The following is a 20,893-nucleotide window of genomic DNA, read 5'->3' as shown; positions in this document are numbered from 1 at the left end:
AAATAAAAGTGAGATTTTTTCCAGGCTTGTTCAAGTTCATAGCAAGCTATTGTTTCTTTTAACATTTGTAATTTTGTATGTGTGAAAACAGGGGCAGCGATCTACCCCTGTGGAGGCATACTATTTGGAAGCTTGTTTACCAATAGCTACTGTTTTTGTGCAATTGTTTTGCTGTTTGTTAACACCATCAACAATGTGTTTACCTATAGCTATATACCTGTATATCAGTGTCACTCTGAACTTATTTACTGCCACTGCGTTAAAGAGACTGCTGACTAGCAGACATGCCTCTACTACACAATCAAAGACATTTTTCTCAGTTGACAGACGTTGAGACGTGGCATAATTGGATTGGGAGAAGCAGGATTGTTGTTTTGATACCATCTAGATCTGTTCTGATTTAGATGTTAGGAAGTAGTGGTAACGTGAGACAACCTACACATGATGAACAGGCTTTGGATGACCCAGACCGACCATATGATCTGCCGTCAGGCATGAGCAGCTCCTACAGCAACTCCTACAGTTTTGTTGTCCCTGATTCAGACAAAGGTGGCACCTTCGTTAAACACCCTTGTCTCTCCGAAATTTTGTGTCATGGTGCCTATTAAGTGTTCTGCCATTGACAGCCAGCCACTTTCTACAATGTTTGCAATGATGTCGTAAACGAGAAACCTGGACTGCAGCAGACTGGAACTGTATCATGTTCTGTTGGGGATCTGATGATCATCTTGTCTGTTTGTAGTATGGAGGCCTCATGGTGAGCGCTTCAATCCTGCCTTCACTGTGTGCCCTACAATACCTATGAAGTTCTCTTATGGAATCACATGGAGACAATCTGACCCAGTTGTCTAGCCATCACAGTGTGACCCCTGTTACCCAGTCACCCAGATCCTTATGCTTCTACATTTTTCTGCTTCCAACTCATTCATTTCAAGAACTGACCATTCACTTGCTGCTTAATGTAGCCTTAGGCCTCATGCACACAAACGTTGTTTGTTTCCGTGTCCGTTCCGTTTTTTTTGCGGATAGGATGTGGACCCATTCATTTCAATGGGTCCGCAAAAAATGCAGACAGCACACGGAGTGCTCGCATCAGTAAGTCCGTTCCGTAGCCCCGCAAAAAAAATAGAACATGTCCTATTCTTGTCCGTTTTAACTCTTTTCTGGGCACACTGCAAAAAATTTAGATTTTGCTGCAGTTAATCTCAATACCCCACTGCTCCTCCTTCTGTCACACTCTCAGGAGTCCAGAAAGCTGAGATATGGAGAGATAATTGTAAGGTCTTTATACTAGATAACTGGTTTAACTGCCTCTATTATTTGACGCATACATGGTAGTGACAGGTGAATTACTTTTTACAACTTCCAATAGTGTCTCTGAAGGGTCAAAAAGCTATGTTTGACTAAAGTCAGGTTTAGACAGAGCAATTGTAGGGTCGATTATCGGGAATGAGCATTAGTATGGACACTCATTCCTGATCAGCCAATGTAAAGGTACTGCAGATCACCCAATGAACATGCAAAATGCTTGTTCATCAGGTGAAATGGGCAGTAGATTGTGCTGTGTAAACAAGGATCTGCTGCCCAGAAACAATGAATCTGTATGAGGAAAAGTGATGGCAGTAGCTATTGCTCATCCCTGCACAGTGGAGGTGATTGCTGCATGTAAATAAAACTCTTTCCTCCACTAATGAGTAGGTAATTATCAGGAAGGAATGGTTCCTTTCCAATAATTGTCCACTCACCCGACATGTCTAAATGAGCCTTTTCTCTTTACTGGTATTTCTGGAAGTAGAAACAAAATCACTTAAATTTACTAGTGTTGATCACGAATATTCGAATTGCAAATTTTTATTGCGAATATCGGCACTTCGAGAATTTGCGAATATTTAGAATATAGTGATATATTTTCGTAATTTCGAATATTCAAGATTTTTTTTAAAATCAGTACACATGATCACTCCCTGCTTCTAGCTTGTGGGCCAATGAGAAGGCTGCAATATCTTTGAATTTAGGAGTAGTGTTGATTGCGAATTTTCGTAATGAGATTTTTCGCAATGCGAATTTTCGTAATGCAAATTTTTGTAATGAGAATCAAAGAGATCGTGAAAACTCAGATCCGATGGTATATTCTAACCCCCAGGCGTTCCCATGGTGACGGGGACACTTGTCGGGGAGGAGTATGCCAAAGTGGAACAACTGTACAGATTATTTTTTAAAAAGACGAATATTCTAAAAAATGAATATATGTTTTTTAGAATATTTGTAATATTGTAAAACAAGAATATATAGCAATTTTATAGTTTTCACGAATATATAGATAGTTTTCACGATCTCATTGATTCTCATTACGAAAATTTGCATTACTAAAATTCTCATTACAAAAATTCACATTACAAAAATGTGCATTATGAAAATTCGCAATCAACACTACTCCTAACAAATATTCGAATTCGCGAATATTCTAAGGATATTCTACAAAATATTTGTGAAATATCGCAAATTCGAATATGACCCCTGCCGCTCATCCCTAGTATTTACCTTTATTGAAGGTTCACCAGACTCCCTTTATTTGAGCTAATTAGTTCTCTTAAAAGTGATGATACTGACTAGTTTATTATAAAATTTCTGTAATAATTAATTACATTCACATGAAAAATAAAAAGATTGTGACCTTAATATTTTAATAACTTGTACATAATAAAGAGGTTGACTTATACTAAAGGAAAACAAAATTTATAAAACATGGATAGCAGGGCAGTAACATGAAATACAGGGAAACAGAATACTGTCTGTCAGAATGTTGCATATCAGCAATTAATTTTGAAAAATTAGATTCAGCAGCTTCCCCAAAGTTCGACAAGAGATCTGATTAGTTACAAATGAATTGCTATAAATTAGGTATACCCAGTCTAATCTGCTTTAGGATACGGCCACATGGATCGGCCATGCTGCTGTCTGATTGGGCTATGCTGCGGTGAAGAACCGCGTGGCCAATTAGCCTACATCTGTCTTTAATAATGAAGGTTGCACTAAATAGTCGGTCTTCATTGTTAATGGCCACGTGGCACCTTTAATGCACCTTTAAACAGTGGCTGTACCCACTTCTCCAACCACAGCGCTCTCCTTGCCTACAGGTGGGAGCCCTTCTTCTGCCATCTGCTATTCTACCCTTTTCACCTTTTCCATATCATCTAATATCGAGGAGAATATGTCATCAGGAACATCCAGTTCCTTTCTCTGCATCTTACAGATTTTCCTAGGACATAGAGACTGTGAAGGATGATTTGGAAGAAGTAAAGCCAGCAAAGCGATGAGGATGTTCATTATTAAGACTTGCCCCTTCTCTAAGTGGAGCAGACTGGATGGTATTGATTGGCACACTAGAAGTGGAATAATAAAGGCTTCCTTCTTATTGGTATTTAATTAAATATCTTAGTTTATGGCCGATGTAGGAATTAATACATAAAACTGATGCAGAATAAGTCTCTCTGCACTCTGCCTGCATTCTTCCTGCAGTCTCCCTGCACTCTCCTTCTCCAATATTTTTATATTAATCATTTACAGCAACACTGTCCCTAGCGCATGAGCGCTTGTCACTTCTCTATGCTCAGCTCACAGGAAATTGACGGAGACCATGCAGGATGAGCGGTTTATAGGGCTGTGACACCACAGGGGATAACTATCTGCGGATTGGCTGGCTGCACAACAATATGGGTGATCCTGCATTCTCGAGCTTGTCTCTTCTATACTTATTTTCTCTTTGTAACACGTGCAACTGCCATTTTAGGAAAACCACTAAGCGTGAAAAAATTTGCTCTGAATAAAAGTTTTCTTAAACTTTGGACCAAATTCCACTATGAATGTTTCACTTCGCTCAACACTAGTAGCAATGAACAATAATTCTTAACAAAATACAAAGATTGTGGTTTGTCACTGAAGACCATCTAGGGTCTTTATCACAAACAAAGCCACTGCAAAATCTTCATGTTCTAAATGACTTCCACTATATTTCACCCTTGACATTGCATTATGTTCTAATACATAAGAATCCACCATCATAACAAAGGTAAAGATGCCCATGCTGCTTTGATACTTATTGGCCAAACACTCTTTTGGCTGAATCTATTTTTTCCAATATTTATACATGAACATTTCATGTAGCCAAGCCTCCTTGTGTTTTTAATTAGGAAAGCTGAATAACCCATTTGCAGATGCAGTGGCACATCTGAAATGCCCAATTCTTTGTTACCCTGCCATCTGCTTTCTGGGCTTCATACTCATGAGGACGTTGGTTGATCCCAGAGGGTTTAGACAACTTTCCTCTGGTGTATATAGTCACCATCAGTCTAAACTAATATTACTTTAAGGTGTGAAACTCAAATAATATTATTCTGAATTTAGAAATAAAAATTTGTAATACTTAAAGGGGTTGGCTAAGTGCTCAATACTGATGACCTATCCTCAGAATAGGTCATTAATATCTGATTGGAGGGAGGTCCTCTCGACACCCCCTCCAATTTGTTGTTTGAAGAGGTCATGAAGCTCTTTGTCAGCACTGCAGCTTCTTCCTAGGCAAGTGAAATCACATTATTGGTCACATGGCCTAAGCACAACTCAGTCTCAGGGTCTGAGCTGTAACACCAAGCACAGCTGCTATCCAATGGACAGAAGTCCAATGCCAGGAGTCCGACCCCCACCGATCACATACTGATGACCTATTCTGAGAATAGGTCATCAGTATTAAAGTCCTATAAGCCAAACAGACTTTAAAGTGAGTTTAAAGGGAGTTCCTGTCCAGAGTAATTAACTCTCTAGACTCCCTGTATGGACTTTTAGCATTGTAGAATTTCACTTAACTCTCTCTTTCAGGCTATTATTCAGACTAGACAGAGGTGATGGCTGGGGAAACAATTACACCACCACACCTCCCCTATGTTATTTCAGTTGTGTGGCTGATCACAGTCTTTTTACATTACATTTATCAATGCAATGCTTCTCTGTTTGCGTGTATTATCCTGGTCTATCAATAGGACTATGGAGCTGTCATTTTGTCCATCAAGATTACTTTCCATATAAACCCTTCCCTATGCAGCAGATTTGTAAACTAAGATGACTTTCCTCTACCATTGAGAGCTTTTATGTCCCTGAGGTTATTGCTACAAAAGTACATTTTCTATGGATGTTGAATAAAAAAAATACCCCATTCAGAAGAAATTGTCCCTTTATAAAACAGAAGCAATGCAATGCAACTTCATTTGGGCTAAAATTAACAGGTACAGTGTTAAAGAGGTTGTCCTGCCTTTTTTAAGTGATGGCCTGTCCTCAGGATAGGCCATCGCTAACTGATTGGGAGGTGCTTGACACCCCTCAACCCCACATATGTTTGGTGTAGCTCCATCACTGCAAGTCACCACCAGAGCTATATATCACTGTCAACATTGTAGAGGAAAGAGCTCACTATTACAGAGCTCCTACCATTGAAGTCAATGGGTGCAGCATTGTATCAGTTACAAGTGCCGTCCACTACAGTGTTGATGGTCCTCTGTAGCTCTAGCGCTGACTGGGGTGTCAGACCCCAGCCAATCAGTTAGTGATGTCCTACTATGAGAATAGGTTGGACCACCCCATTAATTCAGTGTTTAATTAATATACTTTTCTAACTTGTACTAAATATGTGATACCAGCTGTTAGATTTAGAACTGTATTAATGTCATAATATAATGTCATAATTGTGTTTTCTTCACCAGAAACATACCTCTTGCAATATGTATATCAATGGGGATCGTAACAGTTGGATACGTCTTGACCAATGTGGCCTACTATACAGTCATTACAGCAGAAGAACTCGTCCTCTCCAGTGCAGTTGCAGTGGTAAGGAAGCAAAAATCAAACAATGTAATCAACATATATCCCTGCATAGTAGTGTCTTCTGACTACCTAATGTGTATGGGGCCTCCTGACTCTCACCTGACAGCAGCTGCGGGATTGAAAGGTCAGGAATGTTGGATTTCAAAACACCTAAGGCCTCTTTTACACGGGCGTCATGTTTTTGGCCCGGATAAGATGCGGGTGCGTCGCGGGAAAATGTGCGATTTTTCCACGTGAGTGCCGCGTGAGAAAAATCGGCATGTTTTGTACCCAAACCCGAACTTCTTCACAGAAGTTCGGGTTTGGGTTAGGTGTTGTGTAGATTGTATTATTTTCCCTTATAACATGGTTATAAGGGAAAATAATAGCATTTTTAATACAGAATGCTTGGTAAAATAGGGCTAGAGGGGTTAAAAAAAACTAAAAAATAATTGAACTCACCTTAATCCACTTGTTCGCGCAGCCCGGCTTCTCTTCTGTCTTCTTCTTTGAAAAATAGGACCTTTGATGATGTCACTGCGCTCATCACATGGTCCATCACATGATCTTTTGCTATGGTGATGGATCATGTGACGGACCATGTGATGAGCATAGTGACGTCACCACAGGTCCTTTTCCTTTGCACAGCAAAGATGAAGACAGAAGACAAGCCGGGCTGCGCGAACAAGTGGATTAAGGTGAGTTAAATTATTTAATTTATTTTTTTAACCCCTCCAGCCCTATTTTACTAAGCATTCTGTATTAAGAATGCTATTATTTTCCCTTATAACCATGTTATAAGGGAAAATAACAATGATCGGGTCTCCATCCCGATCGTCTCCTAGCAACCATGCGTGAAAATCGTACCGCATCTGCACTTGCATCGAAAACGCACAAAGAGGAGCATGCTGCCATTTTCACACAACGCACAAGTGATGCGTGAAACTCACTGCTCATCTGCACAGCCCCATAGAAATGAATGGGTCCGAATTCAGTGCGGGTGCAATGCGTTCACCTCACCCATGTGAAAGGGGCCTAATACTTTTATTCCTGGGTGATCAGCTTTCTCCCCTCTGTCATTCACAACATGAGCCCAGCCGAACATGCACATTTATGGGGACTGCAAACGATAGCTGTCAGCAGATTGAACATTCAACCAATAGTTATCTTATGCACAAGTTAAAGGAACAGCCATGATATGGGGCTCTGTCCTGGTAACCTATTCTCCTTGAATTCACATATTTATTCTTTTTAATTCCATCTTTGGTATGTAAATTCAGTTATTTTATCCAGACCATGAGTAGATCTGGTAGAAGGAAGGATAAGTATACAGGAATAACTAATACAACTCATTGTATCAACTGCAGTGGATGAGTCTAAATCAAGCATCAAAAACTGTGTCTGTGATTCCAGACTTAGAAGACCACTTACGGGAAGCATGTACAGTACCAATGAATAGTGCACTTTACCAGAATTATATTTTGCCACCCCTGCAGATGATGGAGGTTAAATGGCTGCCAGAATGCTCCAGCACTAAGAACCGGCTGATACTAACAGATACTAACTCCTTCTTAAGGCCTCTTTCACACTACAGTATGTCCATTTCAGTGTTTTGCGTTCCGTTTTTCACGGATCCGTTGTCCCGTTTTTGGGTTCCGTTGTGTCTCCGTTTCTGTTCCGTTTTTCCGTTCCGTTTTTCCGTATGCCATATACAGTATACAGTAATTACATAGAGAAAATTGGGCGGGGCATAACATTTTCAATAGATGGTTCAGCAAAAAACGGAACGGAAACGGAAGACATACGGATGCATTTCTGTATGTGTTCAGTTTTTTTTGCGGACCCATTGACTTGCATTGAGCCACGGACCGTGATTTGCGGACAAACATAGGACATGTTCTATCTTTTCACGGCACGGAAAAACGGAAATACGGAAACGGAATGCATACGGAACACATTCCGTTTTTTTGCGGACCCATTGAAATGAATGGTTCCGTATACGGACCGTATACGGACCGCAAAAAACGGACCGCAAAACGGAAAAAAAAAACGGTAGTGTGAAAGAGGCCTAACAGACTGGTTGGACAAAGCTCCAACCCTGGCTGTTAGCCCTTTGATCATGCTGCAATCCATACTGTGGCACGATTAAAGGGGACCCTACTGAGATTGGGTCGTTGGGTTTCCCAGTGACTCGATCATAGCTGAGGGAGCGATACTCAGCCAACCCTGTGACCTAAGAAGGACCCCAGGGCTGTCTGTATTGTAAGCCTGCTGTAAGGGCATACGAGTGTTGTTCTAACAGCCGGTATCACAGTGGCACAGAGCATAATACATTGCAAATGGGAAATAAAATTATAAAACAATAATCCCATTATGGAATTTAAAAAATGTTAAAAAAAAACTATTTAAAAAAATCCCTCCCACTAGAAAAAAATGTTTCCATTATCTGCTGAAAAAAATAAATTTTATTGTGCACACATTAAATGAAATTAAAAAGATACACATATCAGGTATTCACAGAACTGTAATAACCTGAAGATTTTAATTATCAGGTTATTTAGTGTGTAACATAAACTAAGTAAAAAAAAATGGCTTGTTTGTATATTTCCATAGCAAAAAAAAAAAAATTAAGAAATTACACCATAATTTATATGTATTCGCAAACAATTTAAAAAATAATACTGTTTCTCAAACATAGAACAAAGTCTCAGACGGTCACATGAATAAAAAATGTTTTTAAAAATTATGGCTGCTGTAATGCAGAGAGGCAAAAATTTAAAAAATTGGCTCAGGTCATTGAGGCCCTTTCAGACCTGGTCATTAAAAAGCTAACAGATTTGAAAAAAAAAGATTTGAATTTAAAATCAGCATTTTTGCTGCTAAGTATCATTTTATTAAACTTGACCTTTAAATTGTATGTAGAAACACAGAATTATTTAGCAACAAACAAAACCAGTGATATACATAGAACTCATTTAAATAAATTGCCTAGTGATTATAGTTCATTAACCTCCTCCACATAGTAGGTTCATTGTATGGGAAACCACATTTCAAAATATTTTGACAATTCAACAATTAGAAATATTAGAATACAAATAATTGTTTGCTGTACAAAAAAGTGATACATTGTATATCATAAAAAAAACTTCCAACCATTCATTCTCAAATGGCTCTTCCATCATAACTTAGCTCTGCACTGAAATAACAATTAGGCCTCTTTCACACTACAGTATTTTGCGTTCAGTATACTGGACAATTTTTGAGTTCAGTATACGGAACAGATACTGAACCATTCATTTCAATGGTTCAGCAAAAAATACTGAAGTGCCTCCGTGTGCATTCCGTTTCAGTATTTCAGTATTTCCGTGCCGTGGAAAGATAGAACATGTCCTATGTTTCTCCGCAAATCACGGTCCGTGGCTCCATTAAAGTCAATAGGTCCGCAAAAAAACGGAATGCATACGGAAGGCATCCGTATGTCATCCGTATGTCATCCGTTTTTTGCGGATCCGTCATTAACAAATGCTAGGCCCAGCCCACTGTGGCCATGTGTTTCTTGTTGCCAAACTTTGGCTGAGCACAAATACAGGTGGCTTCCGTTTTTGATCCGTGAAAAACGGACCGTATACGGGAACCATACGGAAACCATACTGAAAGGTTTTTGCGGACATACTGAACGGAAACGGAGACACAACGGAACCCAAAAACGGGACAACGGATCCGTGAAAAACGGAACGCAAAACACTGAAATGGACATACTGTAGTGTGAAAGAGGCCTTAAGTGTAGACAAGTATATGGTTAACGAGACAGAGCACTGTGGTTATAATCGAGAGGCAAAAACATGTTGGTACTTCTGTTTGACCCAAGAAGGTTCTAAATAGTCATTGATCCAATAGACACAAATTTAAAGAATACATTCACTTTGTCAAACATCCTTCTGGGAAGAAAAAAACTTAAAAAAACACTTCCTTTGTTTCATTTCTTTTCAGACATTTGCTGAACGACTCCTGGGAAACTTCTCCCTGGCTGTTCCCATTTTTGTTGCATTGTCTTGCTTTGGCTCAATGAATGGTGGAGTTTTTGCTGTTTCGAGGTAAGAAATATAAAAAAAATTCTGAAGTCTGGATTGAGATCAGAACATTTGGGTTTAGTAAAAAGCTGGCATGTTGAAATGCAGTATGCTCCCTCTAGAGGTGGCTTCATGTTATTCAGCATTTTATCTTCAAAATATATTGCTGTACGGGGGCGGAGCTAGCGCCTAAAGCTGATGGTTGCCTGAGGCTGCAGCTCCGTACTAAACATCACCCTTACAGCTCTTATAATTAGCCCCCAGGCACAAAAATGGTCAAAATTGGTGGCTCAAAGGCTGGAGAATCCTCGGATTCGAGCAGACAGGCGGTAAACAAGGGCGACATGGATAAATTTGTCAAGAAAGCCGCCGCCGCATTTGTAGCCCGAGACAACAAAATGGCGCCGGTATCACCACACACTGCCGGCTACACACAGAGAGACAAGGAATCACTGCAGGAGGTAGAAGACCCAGCAGACAACCTCCCGATCTCCAGATCCTACCTCAAAGAAGCACTGTCGGCGACCCTGGCGTCTGCGCTTAAACCCCTGAGCACAGACCTCTCTGCCATAAAGCAGGATGTCCGACATATCGGAAGGAGAGTGGAGGTACTAGAGGAGTCGCATGCGGTATTGACGAATCACCAGATCCAAGTGGTTAGCCGCCTATCCTCTGTTCAAAGCAATCTCAATGCTTTATACAGTGCAGTTGAAGATCAAGAAAATCGCGGAAGACGCAACAACTTGCGTTCCGCGGTATCCCAGAATCGGTCACCGCAAGTGATATCTCGCAGACAATCGTCCAAGTTTGCCTTTCCTTACTGGGCCCGAATTCTGCACATGAGGTAATCCTGGAAAGGGCACATAGAGCCCTCCGCCCTAAGCCAGCACCAACGGCCCCCCCAGGGATATCATATGCAAATTTCTAAGTTTCCAGGTTAAGGAAGCCATCCTCTCCAAAGCGCGAGCCACCAGAGAACTAGCTTGGGATGGTTTTGATATCACTATCTTTCAGGACCTGGCCCAGTCCACTCTGAGAAAGAGAAGAATCCTGAAGCCTTTGACAGACTGGCTCAGGTCCCACAATATTCAATATAGATGGTCCTTCCCCTTCGGTCTGTCCTTTTTTCATGAAGGTCGCAGGATGAATATCACCTCATACACAGATTTGGACCAAGCCTATGTTCAGCTTAACATAGCCCCCTTAGGAATCCAAAACTGGGACGTTATCCAGGACCATGCACTCCTCCCGGATCTGCCGGCCCCCATCCCGTGGGAGAAACAACGTACCCCCAAGAACGCCAGAGCCAGAAGAGATCCTTCTTTCTCCACTCCGAGGAGGCTAACCATGGAGGACTGAGCACTTGCCTATCCTAGCACTTATAGTGGTAATATAACATCCACCTGATTAGCGGTAAATGTAAGACACATGTTAATTTTTCCCATTCCTTTCTTACCCATCCCCTTACCCATTTATCTCCATATATCTCTCCGCTGTCCTTTGATACAGGTGCTCTCTTACACCTACTTCTCTTATTAGGTCTGACCATCTCTGTTATACTCACACGTGAAATTTTTCCGGTCTGGTCATACATCCTGGCATAGGGTGATGACTACAGTCACTAAATTTCCCCCCTTACACCTATACACTGGAACCTAAAGTGTTATTACTGTTCTACATTATTATGTGGTTTTCCCTTTTCTCATACTTTTTGAGATTTGTTTTATTTTCTCGTTACGTGGATGTCTCCTTACATTTATTAGTTTTATTTACCTGCCAAAATGCTACATACATACATCTAAACTGTTTTACAGCGGAAGTACAACTTACTGAGCCTTGTTGGTTTATATACCATATATGGATCCAGGGTCTTCAGTGGCCCCACGTTCAAACTGGTGCGAAATGGCTGATCTAACAATTGCATCCTTTAATGTTAAAGGATTTAATGCCCCCTCCAAGAGGTGTCAAATCTTCTCATTACTCAAAAAGAAAGACACCGCTATACTATTTTTACAAGAGACCCATTTTAAATTTAACCGATACCCTGATCTTTCCCGCTCCAGCTTCCCAACGTGGTTCCATTGTGGCTCAGGCTCCTCCTCTTCCAAGGGAGTCAGTATTGGTTTCAGCAAGAATACTGTTTTCCAATACTCCTCACACATTCAAGACGCTGAGGGAAGATATATAATGTTAAAAGGCTCTATAGCTAACCGTATTTACACACTAATCAACATCTATGCCCCCAATGTCGACCAGGCATCTTGGTTCGACTCTATTTGTCCTATCATAGAGTCTTTCCAGGAAGGCATTGTTGTCATGGGAGGCGACTTTAACGTGGCCTTGAACCCATCCCTAGACTCCTCATCTAAAAAGTCTGCCCTCTCCCAAAAGAAACTTAAAGGGTTTCTGTCACCCCGCAAAACTCATTTTTTTTTTTTTTGGATAGTTAGATTCCTCATAGTGCGATATAGGAGAATATAATGCTCTTACTTACTTTCATGCGGCCGATTCTTTATAAAACGAACTTTTATAATATGTAAATGAGGGCTCTACCAGCAAGTAGGGTGTCTACTTGCTGGTAGCTGCTGCAGAAATCCGCCCCCTCGCCGTGTTGATTGACAGGGCCAGCCGTGATCTCCTCCTCCGGCCGGCCCTGTCAGTAATTCAAAAATCGCGCGCCTCGCGTCATTCGGCGCAGGCGCTCTGAGATGAGGAGGCTCGTCTCCTCAGCACTCCCTCAGTGCGCCTGCGCCGATGACGTCTTCTCTTTCGGTGATGTCATCGGCGCAGGCGCACTGAGGGAGTGCTGACGATACGAGCCTCCTCATCTCAGAGCGCCTGCGCCGAATGACGCGAGGCGCGCGATTTTTGAATTACTGACAGGGCCGGCCGGAGGAGGAGATCACGGCTGGCCCTGTCAATCAACACGGCGAGGGGGCGGATTTCTGCAGCAGCTACCAGCAAGTAGACGCCCTACTTGCTGGTAGAGCCCTCATTTACATATTATAAAAGTTTGTTTTATAAAGAATCGGCCGCATGAAAGTAAGTAAGAGCATTATATTCTCCTATATCGCACTATGAGGAATCTAACTATCCAAAAAAAAAAAAATTAGTTTTGCGGGGTGACAGAAACCCTTTAACTCCATAAATAAAATTATTTATGATCTGAGCCTGGTGGACACATGGAGAACCTTTAACCCCTCTGAAAGAGATTTTACTTTCTTCTCTAACGTCCACGGTTCATACTAGAGACTAGATTATTTATTTATTTCTAAATCTCACCTCCAACTCTGCTCCAAAACCTGTATAGACCCCATTCTTCTATCAGATCACTCCCCTATTTTTATTACGATATCCCCCCCTCAAGTAATACCCAAAACTATTAATTGGAGGTTAAACGAACAACTAATTTCCTCAAAAGAAAATAAAGCCAAAATACTGAACTCCCTCATAGACTTCTTCTCCCTAAACGCGCTTTCTGACACCTCTCCTCACGTTCTCTGGGACACTCATAAGGCCTTCATAAGGGGCCAACTCATCAGCCTTGGGGCCTACCAAAAAAAACTAAAGAAGGCCCGAATTGATAACCTATTAGCGGAAATTTCTAAATTGGAGGCAATCCATAAAAAATCCCTGTCGGAAGCCCACCTTTCTAAAATTAATACCCTCCGCTCGGACCTAAAAAAAAATCTCAACTCTATTTCAGCTAAATACCTTCTTAACTCCCAGTTTAAGTTTTATGCCCATGGCGATAAAGCGTCTAAATTTATCATGAACAGGATAAAAAAGAGGAGGAACCACAACTACATATGCAAAATTCACAATAATAAAGGAGAGGTGGTCACGACTTCCAAAGAAATAGCATCCCAATTTCAGTCCTTCTATCAATCCCTATATAATCTACCTTAACCAGCTACATTAGACAACGCTCTCCCAGTTAAAGAGGCTATAAACAAATTTCTAGACTCAGTCTCCCTCCCACACCTTGACTCCTCTGATAAAAAGATACTAGAATCTCCTTTCTCTTTAGACGAACTGAAAAAAGCTATTAAACTACTCCCAAAAAATAAAGCCCCCGGCCCTGACGGCCTCACTGCCCATTACTATGATACTTTTAGCGAAGTCATTTCCCCTTTCCTATTAAATGTTTGTAACCAAGCACTGAAGGGTATCCCTCTTTCAGTGGATATGACAAGAGCACTTATTACCATCATCCCTAAAGAAGGTAAGGACCCAGCTCACTGCGCAAATTATCGCCCCATTTCCTTACTTAACCTAGACTTAAAAATCATGGCCAAATTACTAGCAAATCGCCTATCCCCTATTCTCCCGTCGTTAATACACAAGGACCAAACAGGATTCATGATTGGCAGGGAGGGCAAAGACAACTCTGTCAGAGTTCTCAACGCCATTCACCACGCTACCAAGCTATCTCACCCATTAGTCCTTCTCAGCACCGACGCCGAAAAAGCGTTTGATAGGATTAGCTGGGATTTTCTACGCCTTACGCTGTCCAAATTTGGTTTTCCTACACCTTTTATAGAAGCAGTCTTCTCTATGTATTCCAATGCCTCGGCGTCGGTGCTGGTGAATGAAACAACCTCCCCCCCTTTCTCCATTAGAAACGGCACGCGCCAAGGGTGTCCACTTTCCCCTCTGGTTTTCGTACTTTCTATCGAACCACTTCTTCAAGCCTTCCGTCAGAATGACGAAATTAGAGGCATTAAGCTTGGAGACCATGAACACAAAGTCGCAGCATTTGCGGACGACCTGTTGCTCCTAACATCCAACCCTAAAACATCCCTCCCCGTAATTTATGATATCTTCGAAAAAATTAGTCCCCTCTCGAACCTTAAAATAAATATGAAAAAATCTCACATTTTAAGTTTAGGCCTAAACTCCCGTAATAAAGCTGACTTAGCAGCTCACTCCCCGTTCAATTGGGATACTCCCCACATCACTTACTTAGGCATTAAAATTAGCACTGACCTTTCCAAATTATTTCATCTCAATTTCCTCCCTTTATTAAAATCCATGCAAGAGCAATTAAATACCCTCCACCCACAAACTTTATCCTGGTTTGGCCGGAAGAACATATTTACCTCCCTAGTCCTCCCTAAACTTAACTATTTACAACAAGTCCTCCCTCTTCCAATACCTAAATCCTTTTTTCAAGCCTTAAACAAAGAAATCAGGTCATTCATATGGAGCCGTAAGAAAGCTCGCATCAGTTTCGCTACCCTACAGAACCCCAAATTCTCCGGGGGTATCAACCTCCCAAACCCCTCACTTTATAATTCAGCAATATTATTAACCAGAGTGGTGGATTGGCTCAGAGATCCTATCTATAAGTCTTGGCCCAAGATGGAGGCGGCAATGGCCAAAATCTCTTTCAGAACCCTCCTCATCCTGCCCCAACAGGACCGAGCCAAGTTTAAAACCTCCAGTCCTTCTATTATTGCTACTCTTGAAGCCTGGAATAAATTCCAAAACTCGCCTCATGGGATCCCTTTGCCCTCTCCCTTAACTCAATTTAGAGACTTAATAGATTTAGCCACACCTGAATTGAAACAAAGTCTCCCCATACAGATCCGTAAATCGGTAACCCCTGTGCTCTCCCTCTTTGAGGAAGATGGGAATGTGATTCACAAAACCCACTTTGACTCACTCTTCCCAGAAGCTAAACCCTTTCCCTCTCTATATTCATATTTATCTGCCAACCTAACAAAATGGGTCCCCTATCAGGCACTATTAAGACCTCTTACATGGTTCGAAAGTCTGATTGATTCTAAACATCCCCCAAGTAGGTTGATCTCCCAGCTATACAGAAGATTGAATAGCCCTATATGCCCCCCTAAATTGTCTTTCATTGGAGCCTGGGAAAAAGACCTGAATATCTCACTCTCTACTGATGATCAACTGAAGCTTTTTAAAGAACCCCATAAATCTTTTAGATGCGTTAGGATTCAGGAAAATGGGTACAAAATTCTGTCCAGGTGGTATAAAACACCTGATATCACCTGTAGGTATAGCTCTACTGGATCTGATGCTTGCTGGAGGTGTGGCGGGGGGGTAGGGAAATTTTTCCATATTTGGTGGTCCTGCCCACTACTGCAAAAGTGGTGGTCAATGATCTTCAAACAATGTAACTCAATTTGCAAAACTGCAATTCCGCCCTCGCCTCAATTAGACCTATTAGGCCTTCCCTTTCCCCACACTACCACCGTCATCACTCCACTGTTTAAAAAACTGCTTTCAGCAGCTCGCCTCCTAATCCCCAGATTTTGGCTATTGCCAGATCTTCCTCCACTGGATTTCTGGATAAACAAAGTGGACTCCATCTACAGGTTCGAAGACATGTCCGCCTGGGAGAATCACTCCCATAATAAGTTTGAAGCCCTCTGGAAACCATGGGCGCAATTCAGAAACTTCAAAGAGGCTTATTAAAAGTAAATGTAAATGAAAAAAACAAATGTACAACCACACTTAAGAATATACTGGCGGCTTTAGACATTATCATAGATATGATGCTAATGCTCAATAATTTGAAATGTATGTGAACTGACATCCACTATGTTAACTGTGTTAACCTTTTGTAGTTATTCTATTGACGACTAAACAGTACTTCACAATGTACGATTAGGTATTACCTATTGATGAGAAATTTCTGTACTGTAATTTTACATCTTTAATAAAGCTTTTGAAAAAAATAAAAATAAAAATATTGCTGTACAGGGGATCTGGAGTCTTGAATCAGAAAGAGAGGACAAGCTGAACGTGTATGTGTCTGGGGGAGTAGGAAGAGATAGCTGTCGGACAAACAATAATTTGGCTGGCAGCCTATCAATGTGCATGGCTGCCTTTGGCTGCGGCTGTTTAGTGACATATCCAGCAACATGAAAGTTGCGCAACATTGAATTGGATGATTGGCAATAGTGTCCCAGTGACAAAACAACAATCACAGAAAACTCAACACTGTTGGACTTCTGATCGCAGAACGCATGTCTCATAGACCACAATGCAAGTCGCATTTGACTGTGGCTTAGGATCCATTCACACGTCCGCAAAATGGGTCAATGTTAAGGGAGAATATTAATTACCAATATTTATATCAATACCAATAATTAATATTCCTAAATAGGTGTGAGTCATCTACTGTGACCCCGCCTTTTTATTCCCTTAATATAATATAACATATGCACCCTCGCCTTGCCTGCAAGCTGCGCTGAAAGCCAACTGCCTGCGCCTTACTGTACTGTAATAATGGACCAGACACTGTGCCCTTAAATAATAAAATATTTATTACACAATAGTCTACTAATACGCTATATCTATATATATCTATAGATCAATGGTTCTAGATATATATACATATAGACGCACACATCACAGTACAGTAAGGTTATTACAATAAACACCTACAACACAGATAATACTACACTACACTACACACAATCCCAATTCCACCCCACACACTATCTATACAATTACACTCACATACAAAAACCGCCCCACCTCCTGGCTCTAAACGCTGTCCCTATGGGGGGAAACAAGGGGTTAAAGTTGGCACTGCAAGAGTTAATGCAGGCCACATATTCAGGGGTACCGCAGGGGTAAAAGAGGTAATGTAGGACAGGGCCTGCAGGGGATTGCAATGGAATGTTTGGTGGCAGGGAAGGGGTTACTATTGTTGGGGATATAGGGGGTATGTGATGGGTAGGTAGGGGCTAGACAGGTAGGGGTTAATCAGGGCAGCAGTGAAGGCGTTACTGCTGCAGGGGTATACTTAGCCCTTCCAGGGTTACTAGGCCTTCTCCAGGGGCACGTCATGAAATTGCTCTCTCCCATGTGTCTCTGTTTGTAGTCCAGTTCCAAGAGCCCTCGTGTTCCTGGCTTGGGGCTCATATATCAGCCTCAGAAACAGCTCACCTCCGCCCTCCTCAGGGATGTGACATTATAGTGTGTCTGTGACGTATGCCTGCACTCAGGATAGCCAGTTGGCCCCCTGAGGCTAGCAGCACCACACGCCCAGCCATGTCACCAACACAAGGTGGGGGAGAGCATAGTAACTAGGCTGATAAGATGGGGAAACTCAACAAAAGGCCTCAGATCTATTGATCCCTTAGCCTTTGAAGTCACCAGCCACCTGGAGACATATCCACCCCTGCAGGAACTGGCATGCAGGAGGAGGCTGGTGAGGAAAATTGGCCACATTTAAGTATATATATATTTATATAAATACTTGGGGCGCATCTATATTCACATATATACTCATAATAAACCTGGGGCATACATGGGCAGTTATAGGCCCATATACAGTACAGACCAAAAGTTTGGACACACCTTCTCATTCAAAGAGTTTTCTTTATTTTCATGACTATGAAGGCATCAAAACTATGAATTAACACATGTGGAATTATATACATAACAAACAAGTGTGAAACAACTGAAAATATGTAATATTCTAGGTTCTACAAAGTAGCCACCTTTTGCTTTGATTACTGCTTTGCACACTCTTGGCATTCTCTTGATGAGCTTCAAGAGGTAGTCACCTGAAATGGTCTTCCAACAGTCTTGAAGGAGTTCCCAGAGATGCTTAGCACTTGTTGGACCATTTGCCTTCACTCTGCGGTCCAGCTCACCCCAAACTATCTCGATTGGGTTCAGGTCCGGTGACTGTGGAGGCCAGGTCATCTGGCGCAGCACCCCATCACTCTCCTTTATGGTCAAATAGCCCTTACTTTCAAAGTTTTCCCAATTTTTCGGCTGACTGACTGACCTTTATTTCTTAAAGTAATGATGGCCACTCGTTTTTCTTTACTTAGCTGCTTTTTTCTTGCCATAATACAAATTCTAACAGTCTATTCAGTAGGACTATTAGCTGTGTATCCACCTGACTTCTCCTCAACGCAACTGATGGTCCCAACCCCATTTATAAGGCAAGTAATCCCACTTATTAAACCTGACAGGGCGCACCTGTGAAGTGAAAACCATTTCAGGGACTACCTCTTAAAGCTCATCAAGAGAATGCCAAGAGTGTGCAAAGCAGTAATCAAAGCAAAAGGTGGCTACTTTGAAGAATCTAGAATATGACATATTTTCAGTTGTTTCACACTTGTTTGTTATGTATATAATTCCACATGTGTTAATTCATAGTTTTGATGCCTTCAGTGTAAATCTACAATTTTCATAGTCATGAAAATAAAGAAAACTCTTTGAATGAGAAGGTGTGTCCAAACTTTTGGTCTGTTCTGTATATACACATATATATATATATATATATATATATATATATACCTGGGGGAGAGCCATGGCAGATACACATATACAGATGTATGCACTGCATACACACATCTTCATATATACATCTACATAAGAGGGAATATATACACTCCCATACAGGGAATATATATCCCTATTGGCCATATAAGGGGGCCTATATTCCTACATACATACACATATCAATGAAGTAGCAGATACATATATATATCCATATACATACGCCCACCTGACTTCCCTCTACAGTCCACATCCATTCTGCAATTTTGCAAAATGGGTATGGACCCATTCATTTTCAGTGGGGCCGCAAAAGATGCTGACAGCACACGGTGTGCTGTCCGCATCCGCACATTCCCTCCGCGGCCCCGCAAAAAAATAGAACATGTCCTATTCTTGTCCACAGCCACGGACAAGAAAAGGCATTTCTATCACAGTGCCAGCCATGTACGGTCCACAAAATTTGCGGACTGCAAAACAGTTACGGACGTGTGAATGGACCCTTAGGCGTCGTTCACATCACTGTTAAGCCTTTCTGTTCTACTGCTCCATTTAGGAGCAGGAGAACGGAAAGGACGGAGAAGGCACATAACTGAGCCAAACTGAGCCCTTAGGACCCCATAGACTATAATGAGGTCTGTTATGTTTCCGCACAGAAGATGATTTTGAAGCACAGACAAAAGTCCTGCATGAACAACTTTTGTCTCCGCTCCAAAATCATCTTCTGAGCGAAAACATAATGGACCTCATTATAGTCTATGTGGTCATTAGGCTCAGTTTGGCTCAGTTATGTGCCTTTTCCTAAACCGAGCAGGGGAATGGAAAGGCTGAACGGTGATGTGAACGAAGCCTTACCTGCAATGTTTATGAGATTTGGTTGTACTTTAAGGCCCCTTTCACACGGGCGAGTATTCCGCGCGGATGCGATGCGTGAGTTGAACGCATTGCACCCGCACTGAATCCTGACCCATTCATTTCTCTAGGGCTGTGCACACGAGCGGTGATTTTCACGCATCACGCATGCTCCTCTTTGTGTGTTTTTCACGTAACGCAGGCCCCATAGAAATGAATGTGGTTGCGTAAAAATTGCAAGCATCTGCAAGCAAGTACGGATGCGGTGCGATTTTCACGCATGGTTGCTAGGAGACGACCGGGATGGGGACCCGATCATTATTATTTTCCCTTATAACATGGTTATAAGGGAAAATAATAGCATTCTGAATACAGAATGCATAGTAAAATAGGGCTGGAGGGGTTTAAAAAAATAAATAAAAAATTAAACTCACCTTAATCCACTTACTCGCGCAGCCCGGCTTCTCTTCCGTCTTCTTTTTTGCTGTGTGCAGGAAAAGAACCTGTGGTGACGTCACTCCGGTCATCACATGGTCCGTCACATGATCTTTTACCATGGTGATGGATCATGTGATGGACCATGTGATGACCGGAGTGACGTCACCACAGGTCCTTTTCCTGCACACAGCAAAAAAGAAGACAGAAGAGATGCCGGGCTGCACGAGCAAGTGGATTAAGGTGAGTTTAATTATTATTTTTATTTTTTTAACCCCTCCAGCCCTATTGTACTATGCATTCTGTATTCAGAATGCTATTATTTTCCCTTATAACCATGTTATAAGGGAAAATAATACAATCTACAGAATACCTTACCCAAGCCCGAACTTCTGTGAAGTTCGGGTTTG

At 41.6% G+C, this 20,893-nt stretch overlaps 1 protein-coding gene across 1 annotated transcript in view; it reads left to right on the top strand.

Annotated features, from left to right (window-relative positions):
• SLC7A11 (solute carrier family 7 member 11) overlaps positions 1-20,893 on the top strand; it is a 363,535-nt gene that overhangs the window by 264,058 nt on the left and 78,584 nt on the right. Inside the window, exons 7-8 of the mRNA XM_040418452.1 lie at positions 5,751-5,874; positions 9,841-9,944. Of these exons, the coding sequence (XP_040274386.1) occupies positions 5,751-5,874; positions 9,841-9,944 (228 nt within the window). The remainder of the gene's footprint in view (positions 1-5,750; positions 5,875-9,840; positions 9,945-20,893) is intronic.

This window comes from Bufo bufo, chromosome 2, assembly GCF_905171765.1.
Source record: "Bufo bufo chromosome 2, aBufBuf1.1, whole genome shotgun sequence".
NCBI lineage: Eukaryota > Metazoa > Chordata > Amphibia > Anura > Bufonidae > Bufo > Bufo bufo.
Note: the sequence above shows the minus strand (reverse complement) of the source record. Positions and strands in the feature narration are given on the sequence as shown.